Raw genomic sequence first — 25,986 nt, 5'->3', positions numbered from 1 at the left:
AATTGCTGCTATACTTTGAAGCCCTCTGATGTCTTCCAAAAGTAAAAACATGTTAACTTTATGATGGAAACATAAAGTAGACATATTGTATATGTGAATCAATATGTAATTTATTTGGAATATTCATTTTCCTTATAAGCAGAGAGCTTAAAAGTAAAAAAAAAAAAAAAAGCTAAATTTTCAATTTTTTCATCAAATTTTGGAATTTTTCACCAAGAAATGATGCAAGTATCGACAAAATTTTACCACTACCACAAAGTAGAATATGTCACGAAAAAACAATCTCGGTATCAGAATGAAAGGTAAAAGCATCCCAGAGTTATTAATGCTTAAAGTGACAGTGGTCAGATGTGCAAAAAATGGCCGTGTCCTACAGTGAAAATTGGCTGGGTCCTTAAGGGGTTAAAGAAGTACTGTAGTGGAATATAACCTACCTATTTAGTAGTGAATTTACCAAAATTAATTTCTGGCACAACTCTTTAGAATTAGCAATGAGATTTGACCTGGGCAGATACGAGGTCCTCTAGGTTTTAAAAGGTTTTTTCATATGTGGAATGTGATAGACAATACAGATGATGTGTAGCTGTGTAGGGCTAGTTTTTATTATGCTGTTTCTATTGGGAGGTTATATTGTCATTATGACCTATAGTTCCCAAATTTTTTTATTATGTTTCCAAATGAATTGCTGAAAATATAAACAATGCAGTTCTTATCTCTGGGTTCAACTTTTTATCTAGAATTATCTATGAAGCTCATTTATTGACGATAGCAAGTACTTTTTACAATAACAAAATAATACACAGGAATTATACAATATGCAGATCTTATTGGTTATGATTAAGAAACATAAAAAGGTAGATAAACATAATCATAATATATATCTATATATCCATATATCTATATATATCTATATATATATATATATATATATACATATGAATCATCACTCAGATAGAAACATATATATATAGAATATTAGTGATGCATTATAAGCTTATCTTAGTAACTACATACAGTTAAACTACATTTTGCAGAATCAAGTAACTATGTCACAGTACAGTAAAACATTAATTACAAAGGTTAGTTAACTATCATATACATGGTATCACTCTGGAAAATCATCACATCAAATGATATAAAGAATAGGAAAATAACAAATCTCTAGATATTTAAAATGGATTTGACTTTTATAAACACTCTACCTACTTCCAACTAACCACACAAATCTGGTAGGGGCATTTTTAGGTAGAGTACAAGATATATAATCTATGGTACTCGAAATGTGGAGGTACACTTAAAATAAGTTTCCTTGAGGGACTTTTATTTATATTAACCCCTTAAGGACACAGGGTTTTTCCATTTTTCCTTCATCACCTTCTAAAAATCATAACGCTTTCAATTTTGCACATAAAATTCCATATGATGGCATATTTTTTGTGCCACCAATTCTACTTTGCAGTAAAATTAGTCATTTGACCAAAAGATTTACAGCGAAACGGAAAACAAATTCATTGTGCAATGAAATTGAAGAAAAAAATGCAATTTTGTAACTTTTGGGGCTTCTGTTTCTACACAGTGCATTTTTTTGTAAACAATACAACTTTTCTTTATTTTGTAGGTCCATACGGTTGAAATGATACCCTACTTATATAGGTTTCATTTTGTCGTACTTCTGAAAAAAATCATAACTGCATGCAGGAAAATTTATTGGTTAATATTTCTCATTTTCTGACCCCTAAAAATGTTTTATTTTTCCACATATGGGCCAGTATGAGGGCTAATTTTTTGCAACGTGATCTCAAGTTTTTATTGGTACGATTTTTGTATTAATCGGACTTTTTGATCGCTTTTTGTTCCTTTTTTTATGACTTAAAAAGTGACCAAAAATACACTATTTTGGAATTTGGAATTTTTCTGCATATATGCCATTGACTGTGCGGTTTAATTAACGATATATTTTTATAATTTGGACATTTCTGCACGCGGCGATACCACATGTTTATTTTTATTTTTATCTACTCTGTTTTTTTATGGGAAAAGGGGGGTGATTCAAACTTTATTAGGGAAGGTGTTAAATGACCCTATTAATTTAACACTGCACACACTGACCTTTTACACTGATCAGTGTTATAGGCGGTCGATTGCTCAAGCCTCGATCTCAGGCTTGGAGCAATCAATCGCCGATTGGACGCGACGGAGGCAGGTAAGGGGACCTCCGCTCACGTGCTAGCTGATCAGAACATAGTGATTTTATCGCGATGGTCCTGATCAGCCCGACTGAGCTGCCGGTAAGCTTTCCCTTTCATTAAAGGGTTAATAGCGCACTGCACAACGATCGGTGCCGCATGCTATTAGCCCAGGGTCCCGGCTATCATTAGCCGCTGGGACCAACCTGGTATGACGCGAGGTCATGGCATGACCCAGCGTTATATACCGGGATCGGGTGCAGGGCATACAGGTACGCCCTGTATTCTTAAGAGGTTAATTAGCTGGCAAAGGATTAAAAGGGTACTCCACTGGAAAACTTTTTTTTTAAATCAAGTAGGGCCAGAAAGTTAAACAGATATGTAAATTACTTCTATTTAAAAATCTGTCCATTTTAGGATCTAGCGTAGGAGCAAATCCCCATAGCAAATTTATCTTGCCCTGGACAGTTCCTGACATGGACAGAGGTGTCAGCAGAGAGCACTTGTGGTCAGGCAGAAAGGAAATTCCAAAAGAAAAGAACTTCCTCTGTAGTATACATCAGCTGATAAGTACTGGAAGGATTGGGATTTTTTTTACCCCTTCCTGACCCTTGACATACATGACATCTGCCGGTAAGGATCGCACCAAGGTCCATCATTTAACTGGTTAAATACAGTGATCTATACAGATCCCAGCATTTGAACACTAAATGCCGCTATTCTCTGGTGTCTATTGGTCCCATAGCCATTACATCGTGTGGGGGATATGGGTTGCTAGGGAACCCCGAGGTCCTACCTGCTCCTCAAAGACAGACACGGAGCGCTCCCTGTGTGGAATCAATGGTAATACCACAATCATGCAAATCTGATGAGAAACTCGCTCACCTGGTTAGGTTATGCTGGAAAGGCACAACGCTCTGAATAGCAATGGAGTATAGTTGACTGCAGCGGCTTCCCACGCTAACTGGATGAGCGTGAAACAATGGAGAGCAAAGGTGCAAGCAGGGAAAAGGAAGCTTATAGTCGCACTGTCAATGGAGGAGAGAGATCGAAGGTAATGATTAGTGTTGCTCACGAATATTCAAAATGCAAATTTTATAGCACTATGTATTCGCAATTATGAATATTAGTTTTTTTTTTTTTCATAGTACACATCACAGTGATCATCCCTCTCTGCTTCCAGCTTGTGTGGTGTAAAGAAGACTCTAATACTACTGTGTGAGACTTGCATATGCGAATTTTCACATATGCAAATTCTTGAATATGCTAATTTTCGAATATGTACATTTTCGCATATGCTAATTTTGGCATATGCGGAAATAAAACGCAAATACTGTGATTATGGGAATTTAGCAAATATATGACGAATATTCGTCCATATATTCGCGAAATATCGCAAATTCGAATATGGCCTATGCTGCTCAACACTAGTAATGATAACAACATTTATTGTAGAATCATGTGCACGCAACACGTTTCAAAACCATCTGTTTTTTTCATCAGGCGTGATCATACTACAACCTAGCATTGATTTATACAAGGTGTAATCCACACGTCACAAACTGACATAACACATAACGTATAGTGCAATAATAAAGCATGGAAGACATAAGTCCAGACCATGATACAAAAAATCGGTTGCTAATGACAACGAAAGTCCATTGCTGGTGATAACAATAAAAACCTATACAAAAGTGCAGATGAATATACATAAAAACAGATAAGGGGACACAAAACTAAATTAGAATAAATATATATAAAAGGTATATAAAAATACACAAAGTTAGAAAGTAGTTTTTTCTATCGTTTCATTAAGTCCCTGGGGCCACAACGAATTTATGTTAAAAATCAAGAAAGATTCCCTATTAATAAGTCTCTGGTATCTGTTAAGTATCTCTTCAGGAATAGCTTCAATTATTTGAACTGTCAGGCATTGTGGGTCACCCGCATGAATCAAGGTGATGTGTCTCGATACGCTATGTTGCATAAATTTAGTATGGATATTGTACCGATGTTTATTCATCCTGGCTTTCAGTGTCTGTACAAAGAAATCTAAGGAGGAAAAAACATGAGGCCTAAATCAAAATTTGCTGGGTCATGAAGGGGTTAATCAAAGTAATTTACAAATCTATTTAACTTTCTGGCACCAGTTGATTTAATAGAGAATGTTTTCCAGTGGAGTACCCCTTTAAAAGGGTACTGCCGTGGAAAACTTTTTTTTTTTTTTAATCAACTGTTGCCAGAAAGTTAAACAGATTTGTAAATCACTTCTATTAAAAAAATCTTAATCCTTCCAGTACTTTTTAGGGGCTGTATACTAAAGAGAAATCCAAAAAGAAATGCATTTCCTGTGATGTCCTGACCACAGTTCTTTCTGCTGACCTCTGCTGTCTATTTTAGGAACTGGAGAAAATCCCCATAGCAAACATATGCTTCTCTGGACAGTTCCTAAAATGGACAGCAGAGGTCAGCAGAGAGCACTGTCACGCGTTGAGAGTTTTGACAGTTGACATCATTTGAACAGCTATCTGTATAAGTATACAATTTATGTATCGCTTTCTAACTTCCCTTAATGCAGCCAACCCTGAGGGTATATTAGTCATGTATGCATTGATACCTATCTGATCCATACCGGGTGTATATATACTGTATATACTCGAGTATAAGCCGACCCGAGTATAAGCCGAGACCCCTAATTTCAACCCAAAATCCCAGGAAAAGTTATTGACTCGAGTATAAGCCTAGGGTGGGAAATACATCATCCCCCCCTGTCATCATCCAGACCCGTCATTAACATCCTCATCATCATCACCGCCTGTCATCATCCAGACCCTCATCATCATCACCTGTCATCATCCCCTTGTCATCATCCCACACATCCCCCCTTCATCATCCCCTTGTCATCATCCCCACCCCCCTTCATCATCCCCTTGTCATCATCCCCACTCCCCTTCATCATCCCCTTGTCATCATCCCACACCCCCCCCCCTTCATCATCCCCTTGTCATCATCCCCACCCCCCTTCATCATCCCCCCCCCTTCATCATCCTCTTGTCATCATCCCACACCCCCCCTTCATCATCCTCTTCTCATCATCCGCCCTCAGTGGTCTTCAACCTGCGGACCTCCAGAGGTTTCAAAACTACAACTCCCAGCAAGCCCGGGCAGCCATCGGCTGTCCGGGCTTGCTGGGAGTTGTAGTTTTGAAACCTCCGGAGGTCCGCAGGTTGAAGACCACTGCGGCCTTCAACATCATCCAGCCCCCTCTCACCCCCCTTTAGTTCTGAGTACTCACCTCCGCTCGGCGCTGGTCCGGTCCTGCAGGACTGTCCGGTGAGGAGGTGGTCCAGTGGGATAGTGGTTCCGGGCTGCTATCTTCACCGTGGGCGCCTCTTCTCCGCGCTTCCGGCCCGGAATAGAGGCGTTGCCTTGACAATGACGCAGAAGTACGTTGGCAATGAACCTACCTCTGCGTCGTTGTCAAGGCAACGTGACTATTCTGGGGCCGGGCCCGAAGCGCTTAGAAGAGGCCTCCCCGGTGAAGATAGCAGCCCGGAACCACTATCCCACCGGACCACCTCCTCTCCGGACAGTCCTGCAGCACCGGACCAGCGCTGAGCGGAGGTGAGTACTGTACAGAACTAAAGGGGGTGAGAGGGGGCTGGATGATGTTGAAGGCCGCAGTGGTCTTCAACCTGCGGACCTCCGGAGGTTTCAAAACTACAACTCCCAGCAAGCCCGGACAGCCGATGGCTGCCCGGGCTTGCTGGGAGTTGTAGTTTTGAAACCTCTGGAGGTCCGCAGGTTGAAAACCACTGCGGGTGAGGGAGTTCACTCGAGTATAAGCCGAGGGGGGTGTTTTCAGCACGAAAAATCGTGCTGAAAAATTCGGCTTATACTCGAGTATATACGGTAGTTGACATCATAGCCCTTACACTGTTGGTTCCAACCTGCTTGTGTTTTATTTTGCATGATTAGCACTTTGTACACAGTTTGTTGCATGGCTAAGCCCTTTATCTGAAATATGCGGTTGTAATCTATTATCTGTGAGGTTGCCTTACATGTCAGGCATACAGTGCTTATATGCACTTGTTGCACATGTGTTAATGTGCATATAGGTGTTGCTTCTACCGTATTTTTCACCGTATAAGACACACTTTTTCTTCCCCAAAACTGGGGGGGGGGGGGGGGTAGTTGGTCCGTCTTATACGGCGAATACACATTAAATCCCTGTCCTATCAGGTCGGTCCCGGCGGGACCCGTGGCTCATACAGGACATCACTGATCGCGGTGATGCCCTGTATTAACCCTTCAGACGTGGCGATCAAAGCTGACCGCCGGGTCTGAAGGGAAAGTGACACTAACCCGGCAGCACCGGGAGGGACCTTACCTGCCTCCTTGGTGTCTGCTCCGTGCCGGGATCCCCTGCATTTCCAGGCGCTCTCCTTAGTCGTCATCACGTCGTCGGGCATGCCGTCCCATCATCCAATAGGAGCGGCGTGGATGGCGACGTGATGGCGGCGATGGACAGCGAGGATACCAGGCAGCAGAGACATTCAGGAGCGACGGGAACACCTCGGGGACGCGGTGACAGCTATGGAGGGCGACATCCAGGGCAGCGGTGACGGGTCCGGAGCGGGATTGGAGAAGGAACCATCATGGAGTGCATGCTGGCTCTATAAAACTCAGTGCGCGGCTCCTAGTGGACAGAGTGGAAACTGCAGCAAGCGACATATCAGAGCAAGAAGACTAGGAAATGCAGCAGACACATGTCACAGAGAATGTCGCCCAACACTAGTAAGAATCAGAACACATGAAACGCTGGTGGCTCCCAACCAGCAGCCTTACAATATGGAGATATTGTATTCAGAAGGCAGAATTTCAAATGTACATGCAGCTTTAACCCCTTCCCGACCTATGACATACCTGTACGTCATGGGTGGCAAGGTGTTCCCGACCCATGACATACAGGTACGTCATGAACATTTTCACCGCTACTCGCGGCACCCCGCAGCGCCCGGTAAGATGGTGGCTATCACTGATAGCCAGCCATCTTACCGTGCGACCATGGGGGGTTTCATCCCCCACCCCCCCCCAGCGATCGCTGCTATCAGCTGGTCAAATCTGACTAGCTGATAGCAGCGTTTCGCTATGAAAATACTTAGCAGCGCGGTGTGTGAGTCCCGATCACGGGGATCGGGACACACACCGCTCTGCTAAGTGTCCCTGACCCGTCCCCCGGCGTCACTTACCCGTCCATGCGGTGTCCCGATCGGTCCCGGCGGTCCCGGCGTCCTCCATGCGGTCCTGGCTGCGCTGCGTCCCGGAGGTGAGTTTCCGGCAGCAGTTTGGCATCTTCATTGGCAGCAGTGAGATCGCCGTAAAGCGATCTCACTGCTGCCTCTGAGAGTTTCAAAACTGCAACTCCCAGCATGCCCAGACAGCCTTTGGCTTTCTGGGCATGCTGGGAGTTGTAGTTTTGCAACATCTGGAGGTCCACAGTTTGGAGACCACTGTATAATGGTCTCCAATCTGTGCTCTTCCAGATGTTGCAAAACTACAAATCTCAGCATGCTCAGTCTGTCCTGGCATGCTGAGGGTTGTAGTTCTCTAACATCTGGAAGAGTACAGATTGGAGACCATTATACAGTCGTCTCCAAACTGTGGACCTCCAGATGTTGCAAAACTACAACTCCCAGCATGCCCAGACTGCCCAAGCATGCTGGAAGTTGTAGTTCGGCAACATCTGATCCTTCAGATATTGCCGAACTACAACTTCCAGCATGCCTGGGCAGTCTGGGCATGCTGGGAGTTGTAGTTTTGCAACAACTGGAGGCACACTAGTTGGGAAACATTGTCCGTTTCCTACCTCAGTGCCTCCAGCTGTTGCAATTGTTGCAAAACTATAACTCCCAGCATGCACTGACCATGCATGCTGGGAGTTGTAGTTTTGCAACAGCTGGAGGCACACTGGTTTGGAAACACTAAGTTTGGTTGCAAAACACTTGAAAGTTTATTACTTAACTTAGTGTTTCCAAACCAGCGTTCCTCCAGCTGTTGCAAAACTACAACTCCCAGCATGCACGGACAGCCAAAGGGCATGCTCGGAGTTTGCAACAGCTGGATGTTTGCCACCCCCCCCCCCCCCCCCCCCCAATGTGAATGTACAGGGTACACTCACATGGGCGGAAGTTTACAGTGAGTGCTGCAAGTTTGAGATGGCGCAAATTTTGCGCTGCAGCTCAAACTTCCAGCGGCAAACTTGCTGTGAACCTCTGCCCATGTGACTGTACCCTAAAAACACTACACTAACACAAAATAAAAAGTAAAAAACACTACATATACACATACCCCTACACAGCCCCCCTCCCCCCAAAAAATGAAAAACGTCTGGTACGCTACTGTTTTCAAAACGGAGCCTCCAGCTGTTGCAAAATAATAACTCCCAGTATTGCCGGACAGCCATTGACTGTCCAGGCATGCTGGGAGTTTTGCAACAGCTGGAGGCACCCTGTTTGGGAATCATTGGCATAGAATACCCCTATGCAAATCCCTAATTCAGGCCTCAAATGCGCATGGCGCTCTCTCACTTTGGAGCCCTGTCGTATTTCAGGGCAACAGTTTTGGGACACATATGGGGTATCGCCGTACTCGGGAGAAATTGCCTTACAAATTTTGGGGGGCTTTTTCTTCTTTAACCCCTTATGAAAAGGTGAAGTTGGGGTCTACACCAGCATGTTAGTGTAAAAAAATAAATTTTTTACACTGACATGCTGGTGTTTCCCTATACTTTTCATTTTCACAAGAGGTAAAAGGGAAAAAAGACCCCCAAAATTTGTAACGCAATTTCTCCCGACTACGGAGATACCCCATATGTGGGCGCAAAGTGCTCTGGGGGCGCACAACAAGGCCCAGAAGGGAGAGTGCGCCATGTACATTTGAGGCGATTTGCACAGGGGTGGCTGATTGTTACAGCAGTTCTGACAAACGCAAAACAATAAATATCCATATGTGACCCCATTTTGGAAACTACACCCCTCACGGAATTTAATAAGGGGTGCAGTGAGCATTTACACCCCACTGGTGTATGACAGATTTTTGGAACAGTGGTCTGTGAAAATGAAAAATAAAATTTTTGATTTGCACAGTCCACTGTTTCAAATATCTGTCAAACGCCAGTGGGGTGTAAATGCTCACTGCACCCCTTATTAAATTCCATGAGGGGTATAGTTTCCAAAATGGGGTCACATGTGGGGGGGGTCCACTGTTCTGGCACCATAGGGGCTTCCTAAATGGGACATGCCCCCCAAAAACCCTTTCAGAAAAACTCACTCTCCAAAATCCCATTGTCGCTCCTTCCCTTCTGAGCCCTTTACTGCGCCCGCCGAACACTTTACATAGACATATGAGGTATTTCCTTACTCAAGAGAAATTGGGTTACAAATTTTAGGGTGATTTATCTCCTTTTACCCCTTGTAAAAATAAAAAAAATTGGGTCTACAAGAAAATGCGAGTGTAAAAAATGAAGATTTAGAATTTTCTCCTTCACTTTGCTGCTATTCCTGTGAAACACCTAAAGGGTTAAAACACTTACTGAATGTCATTTTGAATACTTTGGGGGGTGCAGTTTTTATAATGGGGTCAATTATGGGGTATTTCTAATATGAAGACCCTTAAAATCCACTTCCAACCTGAACTGGGCCCTGAAAAATTACGATTTTGAAAATCTTGAGAAAAATTGGAAAATTGCTGCGGAACTTTGAAGCCCTCTGGTGTCTTCCAAAAGTAAAAACTTGTCAATTTTTTTATGCAAACACAAAGTAGACATATTGTATATGTGAATCAATATGTAATTTATTTGGAATATCCATTTTCCTTTCAAGCAGAGACTTTCAAAGTTAGAAAAATGCTAAATTTTCAAAATTTTCATGAAATTTTTAGATTTTTTACCAAGAAAGGATACAAATATCAGTGAAATTTTACCAATAACATAAAGTAGAATATGTCATGAAAAAACAATCTCGGAATCAGAATGATAAGTAAAAGCATTCCAAAGTTATTAATGTTTAAAGTGACAGTGGTCAGATTTTCAAAAAATGCCCAGGTCATGAAGGTGAAAATGGGCTGGGTCATGAAGGGGTTAATTTTGTGTACATTATCATAATGTTCTTTGATGTAGTAACATTCACATGACAGCACACATGTAACTTATCAGTTATTAATACAATTCCCTGATTGTTGGAGTATAAAATAACAAGAAATATGCTAATATGTATTTACAATCTGTATTTCTTAGGTTTCTCCTGCAATAGTTTTGTCACCTGAACTGACTCCGAACTCAGAAGTAAAGTCCAGTAGCCGCATTATCCTATCAGAAGATGAACGTCTTATCCTCAACAAGATATCTGGATGGATCCATACAGGGTCCTTTAATGACACAAGATTTGCCTCAAGTGCTAAGAACAGCAAGGCCACTATTCTTAACCCCAGGAAGAAGTACTGCACCGGAGACAAGTTAACTATCCAGATTGATATGTTTGATTATTTGGGTAATAGGAAGACATATGGAGGAGACTTCATAAGATCTAGAATATTCAACCCTACTCTGAATGCCGGAGCCTCGGGAGTGGTTGAAGACTTCAACAATGGAACCTATCATGTCCACTTTACTTTATTTTGGAAAGGCAAAGTCTATATTTCCTTGTTACTTTACCATTCAAGTGAGGCGGCTTCAGCCCTATGGAAAGCCAGGGACAATGACTATGGACTCATATCCTTTATGGGAACATTTGTGAACAGGAACCAGTCCATTAAAAGTGAATGTGGGTTCAAACGTGACTCAGTAGAGGACGTTTGTGAATATAGACCCGTGAAAGGTGATGAATCATTTTACTGCATCAAACAGGACAATTTCCAATGTGGTTCATTAACTTATATGAAGACTTCCAACCGAAATGTCACTTTCCTTAAGAACACAGAGAAGCCGCTAGTTAAAAGGTAAAAGCTTTGCAATTATATATAAATATATATATATATATATATATATATATATATATATATATGTGTGTGTGTGTGTGTGTGTGTGTGTGTTGCTCAAGGCATGTGGATATAGATCATGGCACTCACCCACTGTATCAATAAAAGCATTCCGGTGGAATATGATGAAGCGCATTCACGTGAAACAGCTGTAATTTTGTTTACTCCTGAATGTCCGCACTGAATCGTCCTACCTGTATTGCACTTTATGGACTTTTAAAAAGCTGAAATAAACAACATGCTTTTATTGATACGGTGGGTGAGTGCCATGATCTATAGCTACATGCCTTGCGATATATATATATTCTCATTTTTCTGGATACTACACTGCTCAAAAAATAAAGGGAACACTTAAAGGGGTATTCCAGGACAAAACTTTTTTTTATATATCAACTGGCTCCGGAAAGTTAAACAGATTTGTAAATTACTTCTATTAAAAAATCTTAATCCTTCCAATAGTTATTAGCTTCTGCAGTTGAGTTGTTGTTTTCTGTCTAACTGCTCTCTAATGACTCACGTCCCGGGAGCTGTGCAGTTCCCATGGGGATGTTCTCCCATCATGCACAGCTTTGGGACGTGACATCATCATTGAGCAGTTAGACAGAAAACTTCAGAAGCTAATAACTATTGGAAGGATTAAGATTTTTTAAAAGAAGTAATTTACAAATCTGTTTAACTTTCCGGAGCCAGTTGATACATAGAAAAAGGTTTTGCCTGGAATACCTCTTTAAACAATACAATGTAACTCCAAGCCAATGACACTTCTGCGAAATCACACTGTCCACTCAGGAAGGAACATGGATTGACAATCAATTTCACATGCTGTTGTGCAAATGGAACAGACAACGGGTGGAAATTATAGGCAATTAATTAGCAAGACACCCCCAATAAAAGAGTGGTGGTTACTACAGACCACTTCTCAGTTCATATGCTTCCTGACTGATGTTTTGGTCACTTCTGAATGCTGGCGGTGCTTTCACTCTAGTGGTAGCATGAGACGGAGTCTACAACCCACACAAGTGGCTCAGGTAGTGCAGCTCATCCAGGATGGCACTTCAATGCGAGCTGTGGCAAGAAGGTTTGCTGTGTCTGTCAGCATAGTGTCCAGAGCATGGAGGCGCTACCAGGAGACAGGCCAGTACATCAGGAGACGTGGAGGAGGCCGTAGGAGGGCAACAACCCAACAGCAGAACCGCTACCTCTGCCTTTGTGCAAGGAGGAGCAGGAGGAGCACTGTCAAAGCCCTGCAAAATGACCTCCAGCAGGCCACAAATGTGCATGTGTCCACTATAACGATCAGAAACAGACTCCGTGAGGGTGGTATGAGGGCCCGATGTCCACAGGTGGGGGTTGTGCTAACAGCCCAACACCGTGCATGACAATTGGCATTTTCCAGAGAACACTAAGATTGGCAAATTTGCCACTGGCGCCCTGTGCTCTTCACAGATGAAACCAAGTTCACACTGAGCACATGTGACAGACGTGACAGAGTCTGGAGACACCGAGAACATTCTACTGCCTGCAACATCCTCCAGCATGACCAGTTTGGCGGTGGATCAGTAGGTTGTGGGGTGGCATTTTTTTTTTGGGGGGGGGGGAGGCCGCACAGCCCTCCATGTGCTTGCCAGAGGTAGCCTGACTGCCGTTAGGTACCGTGATGAGATCCTCAGACCCCTTGTGAGACCATATGCTGGTGCGGCTGGCCCTGGGTTCCTCCTAATGCAAGACAATGCTAGACCTCATGTGGCTGGAGTGTGTCAGCAGTTCCTGCAAGAGGAAGGCATTGATGCTATGGACTGGCCCGCCGATTCCCCAGACATGAATCCGATTGAGCACATCTGGGACATCATGTCTCTCTCCATCCACCAACGCCACGTTGCACCACAGACTGTCCAGGAGTTGGCGGATGCTTTAGTCCAGGTCTGGGAGGACATCCCTCAGGAAACCATCCTCCACCTCATCAGGAGCATGCCCAGGTGTTGTAGGGAGGTCATACGGGCACGTGGAGGCCACACACACTACTGAGCCTCATTTTGACTTGTATTAAGGACATTACATAAAGTTGGATCAGCCTGTAGTGGGGTTTCCACTGTGATTTTGAGTGTGACTCCATATCCAGACCTCCATGGGTTGATACATGTGATTTCCATTGATAATTTTTGTGTGATTTTGTTGTCAGCACATTCAACTATGTAAAGATGAAAGTATTTCATACGGTTAGTTCATTCATTCAGATCTAGGATGTGTTATCTTAGTGTTCCCTTTATTTTTTTGAGTTACAGAGGTGCATGTAGCATGGAAAATGACCCAGTGGCCCATGATGACTAGAGATGTGTCCAGGATGACCTATGGCCCTCTTCTTTAGGTGTGGTTAGAACCTGATTAGGAGTTTTCCTCTTTTCACTGTTTCGATATTATAATTATAGGAATAAGAATAATTTCTGAAGATGTCTATACACATTACAGGAAGGTAGGCTGAACCAACTGGATTCAGCATGATCGGAAGAACATTTAATGTATATGAGGGTCTCCACACTCTTCCCTGTTGTCAGATTTTGGGCAAAAAATTATCAGCATGTTGGATTTCAACTATATCTCCCAACTCAATAACAAACTTGTAAAATGGGAAGACTGTATTTTCACTAAAGCTGTAGGTGGGAGGACCACTCATGGCATCTGTGCATGGGTCCACATATGTGTTGATATGGCCCAGCTTTCCTCCCCCTGAGAAAAAATGCAAAAGAAGTTTGGCACCGCCCCTTAAAGCGGTACTCCGCCCTTAGACATCAGATAAGATGTCTGATCGCAGTGCTGCACCCGGCGTTCATTTAAAGCGTCGGGATCAGCGCCGCAGGTTCGTGACCTCACGGCCGTGCCCCGCTTGTGACCTCAAGGCCACGCCCCCTTAATGCAAGTCTATGGGAAGGGCCGAGACGTCATGAGCGGGGTGTGACCACGACCATCTCGAGCCTCCACCCCGCATTGCCAGTCATCCGGCACGGAGTGAAGTTCGCTCCGTACACTGGATGTCTGGGGTGCCGCAGTCGAGATCGCGGGGGTCCCCAGCGGCAGGACCCCTGCGATCAGACATCTTATCCCCTACACTTTGGAACGGGGATAAGATGTCTGGGGGTGGAGTACCCCCTTAAGCACAGTACACATTTTATTGTTGGTAAACCCCCAGATCATGCTGGAAGTACCATTGTGCTCAAAAGTTGGCATAGCCTGGAAAACATCAGGAAATCTTGGCACAGATTTAGAAAATATGACTGATAATGCAGGAATAAATTTATTTTATTTAACTCCCTCCTAACCCATGACAGATCTGACTTTGTCACTGACTTTGGGATGACAGCGGCTCACTTTTGTTTGCTCATTGACAGGTTCAGCTGGCACAAATCTTTTCATGGCAGCACTAATAGCAAAAGAGATGAGGAACACTTTTTGGCATCTAAATAAAAGAAGTACGTACTGTAACACTGAAATGATGTCAGGGTAGCACAGCATACCTTATAGCTATCAGCAAGATCACATGACCCCAGATATCCAATAATTTCTTGTGTTTTTGTGTCATACACCTCCAAGGCCAATAGGACACTGCACAGGGGTGAGTTTAAGAGGCTTATAAAGCCATTATAACTGCCATTTTGAAGAGATAAAGCTGAAAGAGAAATTAAAGGGGTTATCCAGGAAAAACTTTTTTATATCTCAACTGGCTCCAGAAAGTTAAACAAATTTGTAAATTACTTCTATTAAAAAATCCTTCCAGTACTTATGAGCTGCTGACGTTGAGTTGTTCTTTTCTGTCTAAGTGCTCTCTGATGACACCTGTCTCGGGAACCGCACAGTTTAGAAACAAATCCCCATAGGAAACCTCTTCTACTCTGTGCAGTTCCCAAGACAAGCAGAGATGTCAGCAGAGAGCATTGTTGCCAGACAGAAAATAACAACTCAACTTCAACAGCTGATAATTATTGGAAGGATTAAGATTTTTTAATATACGTAATTTACAAATCTGTTTAACTTTCTGGAGCCAGTTGATATATAAAAAAAAAGTTTTTTCCTGGAATACCCCTTTAAAACTAGTGATCGCAGAAAGCCTTTACAAATGCTATAGAATTCAATAGCAAGCTGAGCAAAGCATTAGTCAAACAGTGACATAAATACATATTAATGGCCATTTAAGGACAAGTTACGGGTACGTTTAGGTTTTCTGGGTTTAATCAAACATATAGTATTTCTACCTGGGTTTAACATAACTATGCAGTTTAAAGCGTTAAGATTGAACACGGCATAGTCATCAAAGGACATATGCAAGTTATGTTTCATACAGGACAATGAGGTCACTGGACTCCAATGGCCTCCACAGTCACCAGATCTAAATCCAATAGATCACCGCTGGGATGTGGTGAAATGGGAGATTACAAATATGGACATGCAGCCGACAAATCTGCAGCAACTGCGTGATGCCATTTTGTCCTCATTTGTTCTTTTTTGTTGACTTTCCCAACTCCTGTGAGCAGAATTCCATTTGGGGGTGGTGGGGGATAGGCTCAGTAAGATGGAACATTTCATTTCTCTTTCTGGGTTGTCTTCTGCTGACACACTGGCTACTCTCTTAGTTTCTCTGGTACTCCAGAGAACTGCAACGCACCACGGGTGCACTATGGGGCTTTGTAAACACACATGGCCTTCAATTCCAGACACATTCTCTCTCCAAAATCACAATGGCGCTCCTTCTCTTCTGAGCATTGTAGTGCGTCAGCAGAGCACTTTAAGTCCACACATGGGGAATTTATATAGTCAGAAGAAATGGGGTTACAAATTTTGGGGGGCTTTTTTCCTATTACCCCTTGTGAAAATGAAAAATGTTGGATAACACCAGCATTTAAGTGAAATACATTTTTTTATTTCAAGTCCAAATTTAACGAAAATTCTTCAAACACCTGTGGGGTGTTAAGGCTCACTATACCCCTTGTTACATTCTATGAGGGGTGTAGTTTCCAAAATGGGGTCACATGTGTTTTTTTTTTTTGCGTTTATTTCAGAACCACTGTAAAGATTAGCTATCTCTGTGCAAATCACCTCAAATGTACATTGCACTCTCACTCCTGAGCCTTGTTGTGCGCCCGCAGAGCATTTTACGTCCACATACAGTATGGGGTATTTCTGTACTCAGAAGAAATTGCGTTACAAATTTTGGGGGTCTATTTTTCCTTTTACCTGTTGTGAAAATGAAAAGTATGGGGCAACACCAGCATGTTAGTGTAAAAAAATTCATATTTTTTTACAATAACATGCTGGAGTAGACCCAAACTTTATCTTTTCATAAGGGGTAAAAGGAAAAAAAGACCCCCAAAATTTGTTAGGCAATTTCTCCCGAGTACAGAAATACCCCATATGTGGTCCTAAATTGTTGTCTTGAAATAAGACAGGGCTCCCAAATGAGAGAGTGCCATGCACATTTGAGGCCTAAATTAGGGGTTTGCATGGGTCAGACCCAGAAGCAAGAATTACACTTGCCTCCGATACCAAAAATACCCTACGGCAGTGTTTCCCAAACAGCGTGCCTCCAGGCGGGGGTTCACAGCGAGTTTGCTGCAGGGAGTTTGAGCAATTCCCACGGCATACAGGTACACCCAGGGTCCTTAAGTACCAGGACGTCAGGGCGTACCTGTATGCCCTTGGTACTTAAGGAGTTAAAGGGAACTCTGCTGGAAAACAATTTTTTTTTTTAATCAACTGATGCTAGAAAGTTAAACAGATTTGTGAATTACTTCTATTAAAGAATATGAATCATTCCAGTACTTATCAGATGCTGTATGCTCCACAGGAAGTTCTTTTGTTTTTGAAGTGCCTTACTGTCTGACCACAGTGCTCTCTGCTGACACCTCTGTCCATGTCAGGAACTGTCCAGAGCAGGAGAGGTTTGCTATGGGGATTTGCTACTACTCTGGACAGTTCCTAAAATGGACGGAGGTGTCAGCAGAGAGCACTGTGGTCAGACAGAAAGGAAATTCAAAAAGAAAAGAACTTATAAGTACTGGAAGGATTAAGATTTTTTAATAGAAGTAATTTACAAATCTGTTTAACTTTCTGGCACCAGTTGATTAAAAAATTTTTTTTCCAGCAGAGACCCCCTTTAAAACATTGCAGTCTGCTTGGTTTATGGGGCTATGGGTATTGCAGCACTGCTGAACTAAATCTGGTCTCCTTTGTAGACCTCATTAAATTATGGTGAGAGTTTGGCTGTCCACCAAGAAGATGAGTTTAAGACAACCAAGTGGCAGGTTGGGTCCTAGGTTGATCCATTTAAAGAGGGGGAAAAAATTCAAATGAACTGGCTTCAGAAAGTTATACAAATTTGTAAATTACTCCTATAAAAAAATCTTAATCCTTCCAGTACTTATCAGCTGTTGAATGCTCCAGAGGAAGTTCTTTTCTTTTTTTATTTACTTTCTGTCTGACCACAGTGCTCTCTGCTGACATCACTGTCCATTTAAGAAACTGTCCAGAGTAGGATCAAATCCCCATAGCAAACCTCTCCTGTTCTGGACAGTTCCTGACATGGACAGAGGTGTCAGCAGAGAACACTATGGTCAGACAGAAAGGAAATTCAAAAAGAAAAGAAATTCCTCTATAGAATACAGCAGCTGATAACTACTGGAAGGATTATTCTGTTTAACTTGCTGGCACCAGTTGATTTATAAAAAAAAAAATTTCCAGCGCAGAACCCGTTTAAGTTGTTCTTTTCTGTCTGACCGAAGTGCTCTATGCTGACATCTCTGTCCATGTCAGGAACTGTCCGGAGCAGGAGAGATTTACTATAGGGATTTGCTCCTACTCTGGACAGTTCCTGACATGGACAGAGGTGTCAGCAGAGAGCACTGTGGTCAGATAGAAAAGAACAACTCAACATCTTCTGTAGTATACAGCAGCTGATAAGTACTGGAGGGATTAAGATTTTATTATTGAAATAAATTAACAAATCTGATTAACTTTCTGGAGCCAGGTAATAGGAAAAAATTTGTTTTCCACCGGAGTACCCCTTTAACATTTTGAGACAAGTTAAGTCAAATCAAGTCAAATCACTTTTGTGTTGCACTTGATGTGTAGCATGAAGATCCCTAAGACCTTGTATTGTTCTATAAGCCTGTGTCTCCTTTTAGAAAGATGATTCATAGACCCGCAACTGATCATGCTCAGAGTCAGCCTTAGTATTAGGTTATTGGTGTTGTAGACAGCGCCATGCAGATAAACATTAGGAGCCAGATAAAATTATCCATGCTAATAGACTTATAAAAGTCTTTCAAGCAGCCAATCCGGAGAAGCATAGGATTAAAGGGGTACTCTGGGGAACTAAACCCATAACCCATCCTTTTCTTATCACCAAACTATTTAATTGTCCTTAATTGTCTTCCCCTTTTTGGTTGTCACGTACATGCATGAAGTGAGGGAATTACATCATCCAGTCATCCACTCTGTCTCTGTCCAAATCCTTGTCGGAAAGCAGCCCCCATCCTCTTGAGAGACACAGACCACATGGTTTCTGCCCTGCACTGATGAGTCATGCTCCCTTTAGTGCTGAGAACTGGGAGGTGTGTGTGCAGCCTCAGTCAATCAGACACTGACAGGAGGGTGGGGGCTGGCAGAGCAGAGCTGAAATGATTGATGGGAGATGTAGGCAAGGGGATAGAAGGATGGCAAAGAATATCAAGCAGTTAGAAAAGACAACAGAGGCCACAGGAGCCATGCATATCAAGTAGTATGGTTAACAGGGAACATATCCAGGAAGTGTGGTGTCTTTTGAGCTTTTTGTTTATATATTTACTTCCTTGGAGTACACCTTTAAGATCCCTCTAGGCCTGCCTAAATATAGTAAGTTAATGTTATCCATGGCAGGACTGGCCCTGCTATGGCATGTGCCCCTGGTATTAAATGTTAGCTTGGGATAGTTTTTAATGGAGTATGGTCTGTGCTGTTTTTTTTTGGTACCCCTTTGTCTATTAAAAGAAAACTGTCACATGTTCCCTCCTGCACGAACCACAGGGACACTGATTCATATGATCCCTACCTTGCCCGGATCTGTCCGTCCATTCGCCCCCAATCTTAGTTTTTCTATATATGCAAATGTGGCTGTAACTGGCATGTGGCAGGAGCCTAGTGGCAACTGTGATGTTAGTGCCGCCCGTCCACAATACCACCCGCTTATGAATATTCATCCCCTCTCCCTCCGGCTCTCCCTCTCCCCGCCATTCCTAACTGGTCTTTACTGCGCATGTGCCGCTTCTTGACATGCGCAGCGAAGACCAGTTAGGAGCGGAGGGGAGAGGGAGAGCCGGAGGGAGAGGGGATGAATATTCACCTGCAAACCCCGCCTGTACCGGTTACAGCCACATTAGCATATATAGAAGAACTAAGATTGCGGGCAAATGGCCGGACGGATTCAGGCAAGGTAGGGATCATATGAAACAGTGACCCCTGCACTATCCGTCAGTACCTGTGGTTAGTGCGGGAATGAACATGTGACAGTTTTCCTTTAAGGGTCCAGCTATTAGCCTCATGTGCTGATTGTACTGATTCTGTGCTCTGCTGCTATGTGCTCACTATATCTGTCCAGTCTTTCTGTGGGTTTTTAGCATTTGATTATGGGCATTTTCCTGTTGTATTGTAGAGTTCTCTTTTCTGGCCCAGTAATTGTCAGATCATGGACATACCTTAAAGGGGTACTCCGCTGATCAACTTTTGGAACAAACTTTTCTGAATGCTGGAGCCAGGAGCTTGTGATGTCATAGCCCCGCACCCTCATGATGCCATGCCCCACCCCCTCAATGCAAGTCTATGGGAGGGGGCGTGATGGCTGTCACGCCTCCTCCCATAAACTTGCATTGAGGGGGCGGGGCTGTCACTCCCCCTCCCATAGACTTGCATTAAGGGGGCGGGGCGGTCACTCCCCCTCCCATAGACTTGCATTGAGGGGGTGGGACATGGCATCATGAGTGGGCGGGGCTATGACATCACGAGCTCCTGGCTCCAGCATTCGCAAAAGTTTGTTCCAAAAGTTGAGCACCGGAGTACCCCTTTAAGGTATGTCCATGATGTGGGCTCATGCTCTGCCTTTGTGTTTGCTGCCTCTGTTTTTAAAAATAAAACAAATAAGGAAACCAACAAAGAGTAAAACTTGTCCCGAAAGAAGAAAATTAGATTTTGGCAATGGAAAAGTAAAAAAATGTCTCTTAGAAAGAGGTTAAATATATGCACCACATTTGCTATGCTCCTGTCCCAGGGAACTAGGAACCACAGCAGTCTGCAGTAATCTTTGAAAAAATCTTATGTAAAAGTGTTCAGCATTTCTGTGGCACCCCTGCAGGGGAGATGGAGTATTGCACATTCTCCATTGATATCAATGTAATATCCATGCAATGTTGGGTCCTCCAGAGATGCTGCTTGTAACTGCTTTGGGCTTTAGCTAACACATGAGGGTCTAGAGGAGGCATCTCCATCTATTAAGCCAGAAATATAAAATAAAACTGGGTTTTCTAAGAATGATTATCCCCTATTAGAAATAGATACTCTGTCTATCACTGTCACAATTGTTCAATTTCTATAAACTGTTAGACATGGAACAGCAATAAACAAATATTACTTTTCTAAATAATTTATTGTATTTTTTATGTTTTCTCTTCAGGGAAAATATAGCTGTTAATATTAAAGGAGATTACAAGTACATTGATGTATTAACGTGTAAAAGTAAGTTTTTCTTACAAACTTTTTTCCAGAGTATGGCCCAGATTTATCAAACTGTGTGCGAGAAAAAAATAGAAGGATTTTCCGTCAAGAACCAATCACAGCTCAGCTTCACCTTACCAGATCTTGTTAGCTGAGCTGTGATTGGTCGCTGTGGGAAAATCCCTCCTCTTTTTCTCTCACACAGTTTGATAAATCTGGGCCTATCTTTGAGCCCACACCTAGTTGTCATTTACTTACGGGGTCGGACTGGGGCCAAAAATAGTCCCAGGCATTTTAGACTATACAGCCCATTTTTTTTTTTCTTGGGGGGGGGGGGGGGTTACAACAGTCAGACCCCCCCATTACAATAAACTGGGCTGCATAGTCTAAAATCATCTCGGTTCAAGTTGCTCTCCAGCTGTTGCAAAGCTACAAAGCTACACCTCACATCATGCCTTTAAAGGAAAACTGTCACATGTTTTGTCCCGCGCTATCCACAAGTACCTGTGCAGGAGACGCTGAACAATTTGAGTCCTACCTTGCCCGGATCCGCTGCGCCGTTTGCCCGTTACAGGTCTTTTTCTGTGTATTAAAATTAGCACTTAACTGGCAAAGGCGGGGTTACTGCCTTCAACTGCCACTGTGTTGTAACCGCCGCCCGGCTAATGAATATTCATATATTGCCTTACTATGTTGTCTCATATCGGCAGAGTCTCAAACTGCCTGCACCCTTACTTCAGCGCTGCTCCGGACGAATGAAGCAGCGCTGAAGACCGCTGCCGGGTGTAGTGAGAAATCCAGCACATGCGCAGTAGCGTCCGGAACTCGGCCGATATGAGACAACATAGTAAGGCAATATATGAATATTCATTAGCCGGGCGGCGGTTACAACAAAGTGGCAGTTGAAGGCAGTAACCCCGCCTTTGCCAGTTAAGTGCTAATTTTAATGCACAGAAAAAGACCTGTAACGGGCAAACGGCGCAGCGGATCTGGGCAAGGTAGGACTCAAATTGTTCAGCGTCTCCCGCATTATCCACAGGTACCTGTGGATAGTGCAGGACAAAACATGTGACAGTTTTCCTTTAAAGCTTCAGGCATGATGGGAGTTGAAGTTTTGTAACAGCTGGAGGGCCACAGATCGGGGTACAGTTTCACCTGTTAGGCAGAATACACAAGATGCCAGGTCTTCTTCCATCTACATCTTCCTCTGCAGAGTCTGAGGCCCGGACATCATTGGCTTCTCACTTTGTCAGCAGATCCTCATCCTCTGTATGACAAAAATAATCATTATAATCCTGCCATACATCATGACCCCTAAAAATAATACTACCAGATAATGTTTCTTCTGATTGGCAGAATCACACACCTGCACTTTCTTCCCTCAGACTCCTTAAAGGGGTACTCCGCTGAAAAGATCTTATCCCCTATCCAAAGGATAGGGAATAAGATATCTAATTGCGTGGGTCTAGAACACGGAAGCTTGGAGCTTCCGCATTCGTGACCTCACACCACGCCCCCTCCATTCATGTCTATGGGAGGGGGGGTGTCGGCTAGTACGTAGCCGTCACGCATCCCATAAACATGAATGGAGGGGGCGTGGCAGCTGTGTTCGCCAGTCATTGGGCGCAGAGTGGAGTTCGCTCTGTGTACCGAATGACAGGGGTGCCGCAGCAGAGATTGTGGGGGTCCCCAGCGGTGGGCTCCCCGCGATTAGACACCTTATCCCCTATCCTTTGGATAGGGGATAAGATGTTTTCAATGGAGTACCTCTTTAAGTCCTTCCCCTCATCCTCAGGGCTCCTCCACACTGTGGATATTTAGCCAGCAGAATGTCCGCTTGCAGCAGGCCCCACCGGTGCCATTCGCAGTAGGACCGCATAGTTGTGCGCCATCTCTATAGATGGCAATGCAGTCTGGCAGAATTCTGCCAGCAGAATGGACGATCAACTGAAAAACAAACGTGTTCATTCTCTGGGTGAATGTCCATTCCAACTTCGAAATTCTGCTGCAGCGTTTCTACAATGCACAGAGGGCAGCAGAATCCCATTGAAAACAATTGGACTCTGCTGCAAGCAGATTTCTGCCAGCTTAATGTCTTCAATGTGGATGAGCCTTAAGTCCCCCCAGACCCCTTAGTCCTCTTCCAGACCCATCTTTCCCATCATCCTTCAGATCCCTTAGCCCCCCAGACTCCTCTGCCCCTCCAGACCCCTCAGTCATCCTCCTTTACACTTTCATCGCCCCGACCCCTATGTTCCCTTCTCCCCTCCCCCTGAGCCTCAGTCATTCTCCTTCATACTTTCTTACCCCCCCAGACCCCTCTTCCCCCTTCTCCTCCCCAGACCCCTTTGCTCCCTTCTCCCCCCACACCCTAGTCATCCTTCTTCCAAATTCTGTGTCCCCCTTAGTCGCCCTCTGTCCCCTTCTCTCCCCAGACACTCAGTTATCCTTCTTTCAACTTTTGTATCCTCCCCCACCACTTAGTCCTCCTCCTTCCAACTGTTCTGCCCTCACCTCATACTCCTCTCTCCCCTTCTGCCCTAAACCATCTGCCCTTTCCTTTCACTATTCTTTACCTTATACTGGAGGCTCAGTCTGCAGGCTGCAGCGCCAGCAATTCTCCCTCCTGCTCGGAGCAGAGCAGCCGGGCAGGAACACGTCTGTGTCCTCAGGGGTGTGTCTGCGCATGGATGTCTGCTGTTTTAAAGCAGCAGTGTCTCTGTCCCGGCTAAGTAACGGGAGTTCTTGGGGCAGGGAGCCCGGCCAGGAGCGAGGCCTCCTTCCTCCTTCAGCATGATCTTAGAAGGGGGCCTCACGCATGCTGGGGGCGGGGGGGGGGGGGGGGCTGGTGGTAGTTAGGGGCCGGAAAGAGAGGCAAGGGCTGCATTTGTTTTATTAAAAAAACAAATTTAGTCTGGTGCCCGGCAGATGGGTGGCCGATGGCTAGTTTATCTATTAATGACATGAAGCATCTATGTACTTATATATAAATGAGGTATATGATATCCTGTCTTCTTCATCTCCACAGCTTCAACTTCATCAAACTTAAACACTTGTGCAATTGGAATGGAATCTCCTCTTCCCAGTGGTTTTGTATTACAACAAACCTGGAATCCTGTTTTCTGTAAGATTCCCGTTACCACCCAAGACCAGATGTATGCTTGTTTAAAGAATAAGCAAGTCTATTTTCTTGGAGACTCCACAATGCGACAATGGTTTGAATATTTTCAAAAAGCTCTACCAGGTATGCAGACGCACCACATACAGGCAGACACATGCTTACACTCACAATTAGTGATAAGCAAACTGAACCTGTTAAGTCTGGGTTCAGTACAAACTTTGATAGAGCTTCAGGGGGTTCACGTTTGCCGAACCTGCTAAAATAGCATTAGCCACACACAGATGGAGAAGAAAGAAGGAATACATGACCTATAAATCCTTGCAAACAGATCTCCCAATCAGGAGGCAGTATAGGGGTGATGTCAGGGGTGATTTTTTTATTTGACTATGCTACAGGGGCTGTAAAGTTAGTGTAGTTCATAATATAGTGTCTGTACCTGTGTGTGATGGTGTTCTCACAATTCTTATGGGATTTTCACCCCAATATGTCATGACTGACTGCGGGGACAGGGAGAGTGAGCCCTAAACTGACCCAAAAACACTCTCCCTGCCTACTTGCCAATCCATCCCAAGCGAAGGCTCGACAACTTGGAGCCGGTCCCTGCATGCACTAGTGCAGTGGCGTAAAAACAAATAATATACATAGTCGGTGAAAGGCCAGAACAGAAACGGAAAACTACTAGACAACCAGAAATAGCAAACAGGATACAAATACTAACAGGGCAGAATATAAACAAGCAAACTGATCAGGAACATAGGACACTGTTCACAAACAGATACAAGTACAAAAGAATAAGATCAGATCAGCCAAACAGGATAAAAATATAGAACACTGTTCCCATTAAAATCCCATTAAAATTAGAGTCCCATTAAAATGTCACAGGATGTCTTGTTACAAAAACTCAGAAAACGGATACAAGAAAACAAATAGTGTAAACAGCAACATAGCAGAATGGAAATACAATCCTAAAAACCAACTAATGAAACACAGACTAATATCTACTAAAAAAGATTAATTAAAGGGGTATTCCAGGCCAAAACTTTTTTATATATATCAACTGGCTCTGGAAAGTTAAACAGATTTGTAAATTACGTCTATTAAAAAATCTTAATCCTTCCAATAGTTATTAGCTTCTGCAGTTCAGTTGTTTTCTGTCTAACTGCTCTCTGATGTTTCACATCCCGGGAGCTGTGCAGTTCCTAGGGGGATATTCTCCCATCATGCACAGCTCCCGGGACGTGACAGAAAACTTCAGAAGCTAATAACTATTGGAAGGATTAAGATTTTTTAATAGAAGTAATTTACAAATCTGTTTAACTTTCCGTAGCCAGTTGATATATATATAAAAAAAAGGTTTTGCCTGGAATACCCCTTTAACCATGGCTAAAAACTCAGATCAAATAACACAAGATAAATACAAGGTAAATGCTCAAGCAGACTTGGAAGTGTATAGCACAATAGCCAGCACAGAATGCAGGAGAACTCTGGTTAAATAGATTTCTCATTGGTTCTGAGAATTAACTATTCCCTAACCAGGGATGAATAGCAAACTGCTCAGAACAAACAAGAGTGTGAATACACACCTTAACAGAAAAATACAAAAACAAATAAATGGACATTACACAATATTTATTTTTAACAGCATACAAAATGACTGTTGTCTCAGATTTTCCCACGTTGCAATGCGGCTGAGACCTGACATCACTAGGCAGCTGATGACATGGACTGTCACGGCCCGCGCTTCGGTCGGGCACTCCGGCAGGGAGTGCTCTCTTTTGTCCCCCTCTGTTCTTGGCAGTGCTGGGGTTCGCATTGCGGTACGTGCCCGCATGCAAACCCCAGACTGCCACTCACCTTCCTCTGCCTCCTCCGGCCGTTTCCCTCTGTCCATTGCGGGGCGCGCTCGCTTGTGAA

General features: G+C 43.6%; 1 protein-coding gene across 1 annotated transcript in view; it reads left to right on the top strand.

The window, feature by feature from the left end:
• The window catches only part of LOC130296263 (NXPE family member 4-like), a 56,635-nt gene that overhangs the window by 21,048 nt on the left and 9,601 nt on the right, over positions 1-25,986 (top strand). The window contains exons 3-5 of the mRNA XM_056547654.1: positions 10,483-11,183; positions 20,911-20,972; positions 23,980-24,195. Coding sequence (XP_056403629.1) covers positions 10,483-11,183; positions 20,911-20,972; positions 23,980-24,195 — 979 coding nt within the window. The remainder of the gene's footprint in view (positions 1-10,482; positions 11,184-20,910; positions 20,973-23,979; positions 24,196-25,986) is intronic.

The sequence above is a fragment of the Hyla sarda genome, chromosome 12 (assembly GCF_029499605.1).
Source record: "Hyla sarda isolate aHylSar1 chromosome 12, aHylSar1.hap1, whole genome shotgun sequence".
Lineage (NCBI taxonomy): Eukaryota > Metazoa > Chordata > Amphibia > Anura > Hylidae > Hyla > Hyla sarda.
Note: the sequence above shows the minus strand (reverse complement) of the source record. Positions and strands in the feature narration are given on the sequence as shown.